This window comes from Hermetia illucens, chromosome 7 (assembly GCF_905115235.1).
Source record: "Hermetia illucens chromosome 7, iHerIll2.2.curated.20191125, whole genome shotgun sequence".
In the NCBI taxonomy this organism is placed as follows: Eukaryota; Metazoa; Arthropoda; class Insecta; order Diptera; family Stratiomyidae; genus Hermetia; species Hermetia illucens.
In genome coordinates, this window is record NC_051855.1 from 8,373,395 (window position 1) to 8,385,861 (window position 12,467).

The 12,467-nt window shown below is 44.2% G+C and overlaps 1 protein-coding gene across 9 annotated transcripts in view; it reads right to left on the reverse strand.

The window, feature by feature from the left end:
* The window catches only part of LOC119660711 (muscle calcium channel subunit alpha-1), a 458,885-nt gene that overhangs the window by 145,750 nt on the left and 300,668 nt on the right, over positions 1-12,467 (reverse strand). For all 9 annotated transcript variants that reach the window (XR_005250469.1, XM_038069351.1, XM_038069354.1 and 6 more), the window contains one exon: positions 6,976-7,113. Coding sequence is in view for 8 of the 9 variants with exons in the window: in XM_038069351.1 (XP_037925279.1) it covers positions 6,976-7,113 (138 nt within the window). In the remaining variant the exon portion in view is untranslated. The remainder of the gene's footprint in view (positions 1-6,975; positions 7,114-12,467) is intronic.

Here is a 12,467-nt window from a genome sequence, read left to right on the forward strand (position 1 = left end):
GGTGAAATACATCCTTCATCAAAAGATAACCTTGGAAAAGGTTAAAAGTTTTGACGAAGTGCAGTGTTTTAACTGCCAGATTTTTTAGCACATCGCCCAAAATTGTTCAATTGTGCACATATGTGTTAGGTGCACAAAATCCCATCCTCGCGGGGAGTGTGGAAGACAAGCAACCGAAGGGCCTCTTGGCTGCAACTGCGGCCAAGCTGGCCAGCCAGCGAGCTATCGCGGGTGCCCGGCCTACAAAGAAATGGTAGCCAGGAAGGAAGCTGCTAAACAAAAACGAGCCAATCAAAGCTACCGAGCCAAGCACGCAGTGACACAACTGTCACAAAGCTTATCCCAGCGTATCGTACGCTCAAGCTGCCAGAAACGCTCAATCAAGAGTGGCAGCACAACCTGCTCCCATCCCCGCACCAAACGCCTTCCGCGAACTGGTGCAATCTCTCGCGTCGGTCTCAACTAATGAGCAGCAGCAATTCGCCTTGCCTCATTGAAATTCTTATTAGCAGTTTTCAACAACTGTATTAATAATGGCTACTTTCCATCAACGTGAAAAATTGCAAAAATTATTGCGATCCGGAAAAAAGGCATTTCCAGCGAGCCAAGCAATTTCAGGCCCATTTCTCTATTATCCAACCTTGGCAAACTGTTTGAGAAAGCATGGACAATTGGGCTCGTCCAGCACTGCAACCTCAACAAAATTATCCCTGACCACCAGTTCGGATTCCGCTCCAAACACGGAACCCAGTACGCACTGAGCTACCTTCACGACACGGTCGTCTCAAGACTTAACGTCAACAACAAACCTACAGTAGCATGTGCGTTAGATTTAGAAAAGGCCTTCGACCCCGTGTGGGTAAACGGACTTATATACAAATTAACACATAATGAATTCCCAGTCCCATAATTAGACTTGCGTTAAGTTTTTTCGAAGATAGGCACTTTTATGTCAGCGTGGGAAATGAATTCTCCGATCTCTTGCCGGTAACGTCGGGTGTACCGCAAGGATCCATTTCTGGGCCAACCTTCTATAACATCTTCACGGTTGACGTTCCGATTACCGATGATGGCGTTGACTTGATCCAATTCGCCGATGATACGCCTATCTTCGCTTCGAACCTCTATCCCAACAGGGCAGCCAAAGCGGTTGAGAACTACATTGTAGACCTCTACAGGTACTACCGTAGTTGGGGAATCAAGATAAATGAGGGAAAAACGCAAATCTGCACTTTTAGGAGAAAATCTAGATACTTAGGTTCTAGAGGCATCCAGAGGAAAGCTAAACGCTTGAAAATGAGAAGCGAGAATACCACAGTGAGCAGATCTAGTTCGATCAAATACTTGGGAGTAACCCTGCATGAACCCCGCAAGTTCAAACCCCACCTCCAGCTCGCTATCAGCAAGGCACGCGGTGCAGTCAGTGGCATCTACTCTCTTCTTCGCAAGACAGTAGACCTCAGCACCAAAACCAAACTGACACTGTCTCAGGCCCTGATTAGAGCCGTTATCTGTTACGGAGCACCAACTTGGATCTCATGCTCCAACGAAGCCATGGCTAAATGCGAGTCATTCGAACGCCGAATCCTTAGACACTGCACAGGCTTGTCATACAACTGGAAAACCAAAAAGATCGGCAAAAACGCCGAAGTGTATAGGCGAGCCAAAGTGAAACCACTTCGAGAATACGTTCTCACACTAATGGAAAGGCTCTTCGAAAGAACGGAGGACCACCCCAACAGGGTAAAACCTCCAAATTGGCCACATTCTTAAGGCCCTGCCAAATCGTGAGTTCATCCCACAGAAACTCCAACAATTGTCAAGATCCAGGTATATAAAGAATAATATACGAAGTAAAGTAAATTACAGAGAAGGTCGGGTTGCCAAACAATGTAATAGTCACCCGTTTGATAGAGTTAAGATCAATTAGCCATTATTTAAGCTAGCATTAAGTAACCATTGTCCAGTTGTAAGTCACTATTTGAATAAATTGAATTGAATTGAATTGAATTGCCCACAAAGTCAGTCTGGTTCTAGAGTTGGAACAGATCGCGTCGGGCATGAATATGCCTCGAATTGTACTAGTTAAATAATTATACAGTACGGTTGTATAATTAAGTGTTTAATAAACGCTTGTATTAAAGTCATAGAACGGGCTTTGTGTTTAGTACTACGCAATCCAGTGATACGAGCCTACGCAAAGCAAGTAATGTAACGAGTGACGAGTACGAATAGCTAAGAACGTAACAATTGGTGACAGCGAAGGGGTTACTTGAAAGAAATCGTAACAATTGGTGACAGCGGTAGAAGTACGTACAAGCAAATTCGTAACAATTGGTGACAGCGGTGGGATTGCGTAAGCCAGGGTGGTCATATTCGAAAGCTTAAAAGTGGAGCAGCTGAAAAGGAAGCTGTTAGCGTTAGAGCTCCCTACGACGGGAACTAAAGCAAAACTGCAGAGGAGACTTCGCGAAGCTTTGGAGTCGCGAGGTATTAATGTCGAAGAGCGTGAATTCCAGTGTGAGCCTATACCGTCTGTTGAGGGCGCGAGGAAGCAGCTGGAATGACCGCGATAAACAACAACGACATAGCAGCTCTAATGGAAGCTATGTATAGAAAGTTGACAATTTGCAGTCTAGTCAGGATATTCGAGAATCACAAGAAGTGGATCAATCAAGAGGTGACTAAAGAGAAGGAGCGAAACTGCCGAGAAGCAGTAGACCATGGAGTGGTCATAAATGAAGGGGTGAAGTGGCAGGAGGAGGCCATGCGAGAAAGTACGAAACAAAAGGAAGAAACTGGTAAGCAGGGTGAGCATACCTGAGCATACATGTGCTGGACGGGGAGGAATCTAGCAACAGTTTACAACTCGCTTAGTGACTTGAAGACAATGGTTAGCCGAGCTGTAAAATTGATGAGCGTAACACTTATGCGAGTGCCATGATTGGAGTAGTGTGAAGGTACGTAACACGGAATTATAAGAAGCGTCACAAGAAGTGGAAGGAATCAGAAGGGATGGATACATAGGCACGGAAAAGCCAAGAATGTTGGGATAATTACTGTGAAGGAAGCAAAGTGATAAATAGAAGTAAGGAGTATACACGAGTGAGTATCGTTGAGCGATCCAATTGTGTTAAGCGTTTGAGTGTTACGGCAGAGAAAGAGCTGACTTTCGAGCAAGTATGGCAAGGCTCTGGAAAAGTGGTAAAAGAAACAAATAATCTGGAGGATCAGAACCAAAGAGGAAGCTGGGATGATTTCACGATCAAAAGTAGCATCGCTAAGATTTATGCGGCATTCGGATTCGAATTTCTGCAAGTGGGTAGATGTGTGTTCAACGTTTCAAAAAATCTAGGTCACAAAGTCGTACAAATGTGGATGGTTGTATTACGAGTAACGACACGGGACATCGTTTTGGAGCATTATGAAGAAGTATGAATTTGGATGTCGCCGAAACTATTATATAACGAAGGGCAAACGGCGGCTTTATTGGACTAGATGTTTAGGATGAGATTGCGTGAGATCATGTGGAATGCATAACTTTGCAAAGAGGCCGAAGAGACGAAGAAGGAAGTATATGCTATGTGAGATTGGAACTACATTCAGGAGAAGATTTATGATTAAGGATGAATTGGTATTGTTCCAGAGCCTACAGCCCAAGAAGGAAGATAATCGAAAGTTGTAATCGAAATGACAAGGACTTCGTTGGGAAATTACGAACTTTAATGACGCCGCGAATATTTAGTTACGATAATTGTTAACAGATGACTCTAATGCCGGTAGAAAGATCCTGTCGCAAAGTAGTTTTCTAGTAAAGTGTTTATATGTCTTTCTGGAATGTTCCGCATCATTTCGGAGCACCTCGAGTCGCTCCCAGATAAGTATACTTTAAAGAAGAATGGCGCTAAAACCAAAGTGCTCTTGAACTCACTGAGTGACTTCAACGAGACACGGGACTACCTTGCAAGAAAGGAGAAAAGCTTCTTCTCCTACACCCCGAAGAGTTTGAAACCGGTGAACATGGTTATCCGGGGCTTGCATCGGTTCCATCCGAGAACCGACGTTATGACTGCCGTCGCGCAGGCCGGCTTATCTGAGGCGACAGACGTCAGGGAGTATGCGACGAGACGCTCTCTACGAGAAAATCGTTCGCTCGACCTCTGGCTCATAACGTTCTCACCAGGGTTCAACACGGCGAAGCTCGCCCGTGTGAAGACACTCCTTAACACGCTCGTTAAATTCCAGCCTGTTCGGAACGCAGCGTAAGAACTGCCAGCGGATCGGCCACGCTACGGTCAATTGCAGCATGCCCTACAGGTGTGTGAAGTGCGTCATTTCACACGCGCCAGGCAAATGCCTTAAAACGCAGAAAGAGAAACCCGCCTGCATTAATTGTGGTTCGACAGAACATCCGGCGAATTATAGAAAATGTTCCGCCTTCTTAATGTTCAAGAAGGGCGCTGGACACCATCAATCCGCTAAAGTAAGCCCTGGCGTTTCCTACGCCCAGGCCATCCACGGCATCCCTTTAAGGAAAAGCCAGCAGACGCCTGCTCAGACACCAACCTCTAATGCACATGAGGTCATTAGCAGCAAGGCGCAGGAGCTCTTTAAGTGCAGCCTGCCGGAACTCAATCACCAACTGAAAGCCTTTTTACCAGCCCTGTCCAGTTTCAAGGACATCTGGGAACAAAGGCTCCAAATCATTGCTTTTGTGGCGTCAATAGCAAATGACGTTATATTTATGAAACGGAGTTTAGTTTTTTTTAATTCAGCTCCGGAGGAAGCTACATAAGTTAAACATAAAATTATAAAACTCAACGAAATATCTTATTTCAGGAAGATGGATTGTTTTATCAAAAAGTCTGGGTTCTTTCTTCAAATTAAAGATAGTTATTAGTAATGTTTGTTGCCTAATATCCTTCGTAATATAATTTTGAAATCTAATAAACCAACAAATATAATATAAAAATAATTTTAAAAAAAATTATATTTTTGATCGTGAACGGCTGAACAAATGTTAGATGTTCGAATTAAGGCCAATATTTTTTTTCCTCGTTACTGTTATCTTATATTTTTCGGTTTCTAACTTTCCGTAATGTGATAAAACATGCAACGTACATTTCCTTTTGCAATTTCCTAGACATCTACAAAAGATTGTTCTAAAAGCGCAAAAGACTACTTTTCGTGAATCTACTGTGTAAAATGTTCCTTTCAGATCATATCATATTCCTCTCCAAATTTTAAGCAAGGAGGAAACCATTGAAACAATGTCAAAGTTTCCTCGAAATTCTGAAAGTGTTCATGGTTGCTGAAATCTTCTAAGGTGAACATTTCATGAAGAAAAAAACATGTCCTAAGGACATCACGCTAAACATGCATGACAAATAAAAAATAATTATAGAAAATCAATGAAGATAGTAGGAGTGATCTAGATTCATATATATCTATTAGGGGTACCCATAAGTCATCAATTATTTGAGGATGAGTAATTTGTCATCAGTCGGGTACTAACAGCGAAAGTGATAACATCTAATTTACAGTGAACTTAAGTAGAGCAGGTAGTGAGTAACGTGTAACTAAGTGCATAGCAAGATTAAACTTGTTTTGACAAAATGGCGGCATTTGTACCATCAGAGGAACGCAGCTGCTGCGACTAGAAAAATTTGCGATACGTATGGCGAAGTTTTGGAAGTTAACAAGTGTCAAAGTCGGTATAGAAAATTTGCCGCAGGTGATTACGACCTTAATGATATGCCGCGAAGTGGCCGACCCATACAGTTCGACGAAGACGCGCTGAAGTCGCTAGTGGAAGCAGATCCGAGATTGACCATACAGGAATTATCGAGAAGCCTACAATCAACCTGGTCAACCGTACAAAGACACTTACATCAAATCGGCAAAAAGTGTAGACAAGGTGTTTGGACTCCACATGAATTAAGCGAAAGCAATAAGGACCAGCGACGAACAATTTGCACATCTTTATTGACGAGACTGAACTCAGATCCATTTTTAAACAGGATCGTAACTGGTGACGAAAAGTGGATCGTGTACGATAATGTAAAACGCTCTAGACAGTGGCTTTCAGCAAATCAGACGCCAAGACCGACATCAAGACCAACATTGACAATGAGGAAGGTTTTACTCTCAATTTGGTGGGATTGCAGTGGAATCACACACTTCGAGCTATTGAGAGCAGGCGAAACGATAACAGCAGACTCATATTGTTCACAATTGGAACGACTTCAATCAAAGCTAATTGAAAAACGGCCAGCTCTAATCAATAGAAGAGGAGTCATTTTGCAACATGACAATTCCCGGCCTAACACAGCAAGAATCACGCAAGAAAAAATAAAGGAGTTAGGATGGGAAGTTCTACTTCATCCACCTTATTCACCAGATATTGCCCCATCGGATTATCATTTGTTTCGGTCGCTGGAACATTCCTTACGAAATAAAACTTTCAACTCTGTCACCGACGTCGAAAGGCACCTTCAGTCATATTTTGCTTCACGGCCGGCAGATTTCTACAGGAATGGAATTGAAAATTTGCGCAGCAAATGGCGAACTGTTATTGATAATGATGGGGATTATATAATTGATTAAGAAATAAAAATATTAAAGTTTTAATAAATTTTTAATATCTTACTTAAAAATAATGGATTACTTATGGGTACCCCTAATATATATATGAAGGTAGATATATATTTGTTTTCGCAACGTATGTTGCTTGTATGCTTGTGTGTGTTGTGTACGTCTGTGATTAGAAAAGTTTACACAACATGAAAATATGTGAGAGTTATTGAATATCTCGAATAGGAGAGAAGAATGATTTTTTTTTCTAAGTTTAAATTCAACCAACTTTGTTAGTTGAGAAACTTTCTTGTTGACACAAGACTAATTTTTTTTTCTTTTTTCTTTAGTGCGTGTATTTCTTTTGCATTGTTTTGTTTCTAGTAAAACTCTTGTACGAACCTTCTTCGATGCTCCAACACTTTCAGCCCCACTAACTTTAAAACCTTTGCTTACTTTTATCTCTGAATACACAATATCGATAAAGCTTCCGAGGACAATTATAAAATCGAACACATTCCAGGCATCACCGAAATAATTCTGAAAAAGAGATAAAAAATGTAAAAATAAATCACGAAACTACTACTTTTGCAGTTTACATTCAAACTAAATGCTTTTAAGAAGATAAGCTTATTTAGATTGATTTAATTTGGATAATAAATATATAGGAAACAACCTGGCGTACCAGGTTTATCCTCACCTGAGTTGCAAACGCAGAGCTGCATGCGACCAGGCGCGTGTCATGGGTTACGGATAATGACATGACCCACCGGGTCAGCTACGAATATCGCAAGTTAATCTTGTAAATAAGTAGCCGCGGACAAGCAGAACGTTTCCCTTTGTGTTCGTCCTCCCTTACCGATTCTTCCCGTTCAGGGGGAGTAAACCTCCTTAACCACTCCGTAATCCGGGGTGAAGGGATCGACGCGCCTATCGGATGAATTGCAGTGACGTTACACTGTATTTCAGCGGCTCCCCTCCAAATACCTTGCCTACCTTTGGAGGTAACCATGAGGCATTGCAACATTGGGGCTCTGTTGCAGGGTTGACTGCTTCCCCAATACTCGTGGGAATAAAATTGGGGAAAACAATTTAAATTCTCTTAATGGGACCCCAGGGACACGAAGACAGTACCCAACACGGTTAAGGGTCGTTCACCAACATCAGAGCGGCTCTTCGCCTTTGGATGTTTTGGCGGTTATGCCGTGAACCACCAGGGACGGGAGACCTAGGCGTCGTATGGTTTGGACGAACCAACTTAACGAATTTATCGTCTGCGCCTATTACCGTGTCACGGATTTGGAACGGAATCCATCAGGGTACAGACATCGACTAGATGACGCGTTCATAACCCGATTTCCGGAGCTAAGTCATGTTTATTTATTTATTTATTTATTTATTTAATTAACGGACAACAAACAGAAAGAATTCCAATTAATTATTGTCCTCAGGAGGAGGAGAAAGCAAAAAACTTATCCTACGTTTAAAGCTACTTAAAGTAGAGAAGTTAAAAGGACCAAGCTGTTTTGCATTATAATTTCGGCAAAGCCTGGGAATCGGGGAATGAAAATAGACTTCGAGCTCCGCGAAGGGCACGTTGAAAATATCTGCGTTACGTGTGTTATAAGACGCAGGACGGCAGGTGATCTCGTCAGCGGCGGAGCAGTCCATCAGGCCCGAGGAAAGTTTAAAGAATGTGCATAGATCCAGATAGGATCTACGCTGTTGTAGGAAGGGAAGGTTCAGAAAGCGGAGGCGGGAGGGGTAATCCACACGAGGGAAGCTTTTCTTAAAGAAGAGAGAACGGGTGAATTTACGTTGCACATTTTCAAGGGCAAGACAATCACAGTTACGAGTGGGTGACCAGATCACGGAGCAATACTCGAGGGTATTCCTCACAAGGGAATTGAAGAGAGCTAAGGAGGGTTGGATGGAGTCAAAATCAGAGGAGGAGCGAAGAATGATGAATGGGTGTCAAAGCGCAGCTTATTGTCGAAAGTGACTCCGAGGTCTTGAGTGGAATTTAAGCAGGATAAGGAATGTCCGTTAGGCGAGTAGGAGAAAGAAGTCGGTGAGGATTTTAGGGAGTAGCATATAGAGTGACACTTTCTGACGTTTAGCGCTAAACCATTAGTCGAGCACCAACGAACCAGAGTGTCCAGGTTATTCTGAAGGGAAACACAGTCCATAGGCGACGATATAGCGGAAAACAGCTTAAGGTCGTCTGCATAGAGCAAACAGGGACAAGTAAGGAGGGGAGGAAGGTCGTTAATAAAAAATAAAAATAGCAAAGGACCCAGAATAGACCCCTGTGGGACGCCAGAAGAGGGGGAGAAGGAGCGGGAAGTACAGCCGTCAAAAGAGACGCGGCAGGATCGATTGGAAAGGTAAGAGGCAAGCCATAAAACCAGTGGTTTGGAACATTTAGGGACGAGAGTTTGGATAGAAGTATCTTGTGATTTACAGTGTCGAAGGCTTTCGCGAAGTCAGTGTAAATGGTATGCACTTCTTGCCGTGAATTTAGACATTTGGCGACAAAGTTGGTAAAGTCGAGCAGGTTGGAGGCAGTGGACCTACGTTTAACGAAGCCGTGTTGTTCTTTCACTATGTGTTGGCCAAAGTGGGCGGACAACCAGTCGCTGACATATCTTTCCAGGATTTTGGAATAGAAGGAGAGGAGGGAAATGGGATGGTAATTCTCGGCAAGCGAACGATCGCCACTTTTGTGAATGGGAATAATGAGAGCCTCTTTCCACAAGCTGGGAAAATGATTCTCTTCAAGGCTTTTGTTGAAAATAAGAGATAGGGGAAGGGAGATGGACTTACCAGTTTTGATCAAAAAGAGGTTTGGAAGACCATCGTAGCCAGGTCCGACCTTGGCATCAAGTTCGCCAATGAGGTATTCGATAAGGATAGGAGTAAGAAGGGGAATGGTAGGCGATGCGGCGCAGGCTACATCTACTATCGGGAGGGATTCGGAGAAAGGAGGAGGGACATAGACTGACGAAAAGTAGCGGCAGAGTAAATCACAAGATCGTTGGGGGGAGTTAGCTGAGAAGCCAGAGAATTTAATGGACGGAGGGGATAACTGGGCGGGGCAGCGAGAGTTGCGAATGTGGGACCAGAAAGGTTTCAGATTTCCGCGCTTTAGTGAGTCTTCCACGCTGGACAAATATTCCTGTCTGGACTTACGTATTAAAGATTTGACCGAGGAACGAAGGGATTTGAAAAAAACTAAGTCAGCAACATTTCTAGAAGACAGGAACTTCTTTCTCGCAGTCTGTTTTTGACGTAGTTTTTTGTGAATTTCAGTGGTGAACCAGACGGGGTAAGAGCGTAAGCACTTAGGAGAGGAGGGAACATAACAAGGAAGAAGATCAGATAAAATGGTATAGAAAGTGTTGAGTGCCTGGTCACATGTAAATGGAGAGAGCAGGGGGACCCAGTTGATTGACACCAGGGCTGAGTTCAGACCTTCGAAGTTCGCCTTACGAAAGTTGAACTTAGTAGGCTTGCGAGCGACAGGAGAGTGGAATCGGGATATCTGAACATCGAACTCGAGAGCAGGATGATGGGCGTCAGGGGCAACGTAAGACGGAGCATGAAGGGATTGGGAAAGATAACGTACAGGAAGGTTAGAGAGGACAAGGTCAAGAGTGCGATCTAAGTGGTTTCTAGAAAGGTTAAATTGGAGGGCCCCACAGGTGTACATGAAAGTGGATAGAGGAAGGGAAGGGTGGGTCACGTTATTAGGGAGGGAGCGAAGGCCAGGTGTAACGGGCCAGGAGAGCATAGGAAGATTAAAGTCACCACAGAGGATGAAAGGAAGTGAGGGGAACAAAACGGTTAGGGCCTCTGATAATCTGTCGAAGAAATCCTCGTACAGAGAAGGCGGGCTTAGGCAGGGAAAATACACACACGATATGATAAAGGGACATACGTTTGGCGGAAGGACACGTATGGTAACAGAATCGTAGGAGGAGGAGGAGGAGGAAAAGATGATTTCGGCACGGAGAGGGGATTTAACAGCTATTAGGGCACCTCCGCCAGTTGTCTTGCCAAGCGCAACGCAGTCTCTGTCACAACGAAAGACAGAGTAACCTTCGAGGAGCTCAGAATCTAAAATCCTGTCATCCAGCCAGGTTTCAGAAATGCAGATGACATGATGTTGGAATGCTAAGGCAGACAGTTTGAAATCTGACAGCTTGGTCCTTAGACCCCTTACATTTTGATAAAATAGCGTAAAGTTATTGGAATCATTCAAGTTCGGCGAGGCAGGCGGGCGGGCCGGAAATTTTGACGAATCTTAGACCTCTGATAAGGCTTAACGAAGACCCCCTGTGGCCAAAAGGAGAATTGGACGATAGCATCGAAGTCATGGGGATATGTCACTTTGAAGGAAGCTATCACTCGGTCAGGAGAGCCATCCTTCGTCAGCTTCACACAGGAAAGAGGTGACAAAGTTGAGTTGCTTTTGCTTCTGATATAGGCCAGAATTTCGTCGGGCATAGTGGAGTACGCTAACCTTGACACGAACAGCTGTTTCGGTGGCGAGGCGACGTTCAATTGGAGGCCGCTCGGACGACATGAGGTCGGAAGAGCCTGCGGTTCAGCGGTGGCGGGCGTCGATGATACACAGGAGGAAGAGTGCGGTGGTGCTAATGTAGCGACTGTAGGATAAACGCCAGAACTTCGTAGCGCATCCGATGTTGCGTAGGGAACTTGTCTCTCGGACGGAGGATTTTTCAGTAGGCTAGCGGACGTCATCGGGTTGATACCATCTTTTATGGACACACTGGAATTAAGCAAGGCAGATCGAGGCAGAGAATTAGAATTAGTCGACCGGGGCGACTTAGGTATGGCGCCAGTTTTGTTGGCTGCAGTCGCCGGCGAGGTGTAAACAGAGCCAGTCAGCGGAATCTCAGGAGCTGAGACTACAGTAATTCCAAAATTAGATGTAAAATATTGTTTTCGGAAGAAAATATTAAGTCTTCGAGAGCACACAAGAAGCGCGAGAATTAGCCGTTTCACTTGCGCGAGGTATTGATACAACGCACAGCACCAGGTTTCTCAGGGAAAGGCTCAGAGAAATCCGTTCCGGAACAGAACGTCGTCAACCAGTACCGGGTGATCGTGAATAACAACCGAGTTGCCTTACCAACTAGGCAACAAATCTTCCAAGAGGTTTCACTTGAGCTCGGGCTGGAGTCATCAAATTACCGGACTAGTCAAAGGAGTAACACAAGTACTCCACCTGTAAGGCACTCCATGAATCCAGTAGTCAGGAGAAGCTTAGTAACTGGGGTTGTCGACCCAATTTATAATGAGGCTTTGACCGCATTCACAGAGTATGCTGAGATTCTCCCAGACGCTAGGCCAATGATCCCAAAACTCAAGTTTACTTCGGCAACTACTAACATCATTGCTGCCGTTGTCAGAATTTTGGCTGATCGTTTGGCTAGCGAGATTACTGCTACAGAGGTTCACAGCCTGATCTACGTTGCAGCTGCCACGGTTATTCGTCTCCATAACCAACATCTTAGAGCGAATAACAGAGGTATGCGCAGCAGGACTTTACCGTTCTGGGTGTTTCGACTCAACAAAAGAGTCGAAAAGTTGAGAAAGGAGATTGGTCGTGTGACGCAAGCACTCCTTGGAAATCCATCACCAAGAGTGCACAGATGCGTTGCGAACATCATTGGAAACTACCATCTGTCCAATGATATGCCAATCGAAGAAATCCTCGAGGTGCTGAAGCAGAAACTTGCGGTATGCTCCAATCGCATCCGTAGGTATCAGAAAAGCTTTCAGCGAAGGACAGATAACACCTTGTTCTTCCAGAACCAACGGGGATTCTACAAAAATCTCACTAGCTCAGATAGGGAAAGTAACCT